Raw genomic sequence first — 1,793 nt, 5'->3', positions numbered from 1 at the left:
GGACTCTCACATTCCTCTATCACTTTTAACTTCAGCATCTCATCCACTTCTTTATAGACAAGAGCTTGAACCGCCGGGGACATCGGATAGTGCCTGTCCTTGAATGGCACGGCACCTTTCACAAGTTGGATTGTATGTTTTTCAACGAGCGTCCGGCCATGGCCGTGTTCTTCGAAACTTCGAAACTTTTGCTTCACTGAGTCAAGCCGTTGGCATTGTTCCGGCGAAAGCTCGTGCATCGCCAGATCCCTTTCAGTGGTTTTCGTCGAGAGTTGGTGGAGTCTCTCAGCTTCCAATTCCGCCACACCGATGATCCAAAAATCAATACCGAAGTATGCGACTTGTTCCAGGTAAGGACATAAGTAGAAAGTTAATTTGCGTCTTGATCTCTATGTTTGACGTTTACCGTAGTTTTGCCCAGTACAGCATGGCTTTGTCCAGAGGCCGACTTCACCGTGGACACAAAGCGTTGAATTTCGAGGTCCAGATCCTCAATTAATTCCCTGCAGCCTTTCCCTAGGATGCTTATCGAGGCACCTGTATCTAGGAGACCCCTAATAATTCTTCCTCGTATTTCTACATCGGCGAAAACGCGAGGGTCGTTTGTATCCGCGCTTTTAACTGCTTCCGCAACGTGGAGGCGTTCCGATCTACGCTTCTGATATCGTTCACGCGCCTTCTGCACTTTCCTGGTTATGCGTCGAGCTCCTTTAAGTTGGTGTTGCTGAAAAATGCGCTGTCGAGCACTATAGTAATGACGTATTCGCTCTTCCAGAGACCTCCCAGCGATCAGTTTTGCGATAGAATTAATTTTTAAGTTAACAAGGGGATTTCGTTTTAATATCGTAATTTTATGCGCCTTTTCAGTCTTTCATCCCAGGTGCTTGCGGACGCTGCTGCTATGTTTTCCTTACAAGGCTCTATTTTTCCGCCGGAGTTTGTTGAGGGCGCGACTCCTCCGGTCTTGTCGCGCTCCGGGCTACGTTTCCCGCCGCGCACTTCGGACATTTTGGAGTTATACATTCCGGCTTGCCACATTTAAATCAGAATATTTTTCGCTGCAGACATGCAATCCGTGAAAGAGTGCCCCTCTTGTCCACAGTTCCAGCAAGTCAGCGGCTTCTTACGCTGCTGGACGGCACGGATTGCCGCGCACATTGGCTGCCAAGCTGGACTCACTTCGTCGACGATGACTTGACCCTCATCGTCATTGAATCGGTGGTCGCTGCAGTCTGGGTAAGCAAGTTCATGCACCTGGTGTGCTCGCTGTTGGTACACTCCGCCTGTCGCTGGCCGATACCGTGTCGAAAAACTCCGCTCCGCTTCGATACATTCAACTCGCAACTGCTCTACGGTGTGAAACGTCATCGGGTACACCATTCGCGCCAAGAATTCCCGGAGGTTGCATTTGATGATTTTTACGGCCTCGTATTCCGGTATGGGGCTGTGTAGACGCGATCTTAACATATCAATCGCATGGAAAAAGGCGTCGACCGATTCCCCAGGCTGCTGACGGCGTTCGGCGAGATCTCGACGTAGCTCGTAATCGTTACGATGCGAACCGAACCCACATAAGAGCGCGTGCTGCAAATTTGGCCAATCAGATACGTGGTTCGTTTTTATAAACAGCCAGTACCACTCCTGGGCGTCTCCGGCGAGTAGATGATGGAATTCACGCATCATGTCTTCCCATGAGTATCCATACTGCAAACGGAGGTGGCCCAATAGAAAGATGAAATCTTCGAGGGTGATTTTGTCACGTTGGCCTTGGTATGTTAACCCCCATTTATCAA

General features: G+C 49.6%; 1 protein-coding gene across 1 annotated transcript; it reads right to left on the bottom strand.

Moving 5' to 3' along the window:
- Positions 1–352: 352 nt before the first annotated feature.
- Positions 353–1,771, bottom strand: LOC118756981 (the record flags this gene model as incomplete). Its single annotated transcript, XM_036491709.1, is given in 1 exon segment — positions 353–1,771. A coding segment is annotated over 1 exon segment (733 nt), but the record flags the coding sequence as incomplete, so codon positions are not given.
- Between the last annotated feature and the right edge of the window lie 22 nt (positions 1,772–1,793).

Source organism: Rhagoletis pomonella, unplaced genomic scaffold (genome assembly GCF_013731165.1).
Source record: "Rhagoletis pomonella isolate Grant_MI unplaced genomic scaffold, Rhpom_1.0 Rhpom_scaffold_13461, whole genome shotgun sequence".
In the NCBI taxonomy this organism is placed as follows: Eukaryota; Metazoa; Arthropoda; class Insecta; order Diptera; family Tephritidae; genus Rhagoletis; species Rhagoletis pomonella.
The sequence above is the reverse complement of the archived record's forward strand: the minus strand, read 5'-3'. Positions and strand labels throughout refer to the sequence as shown.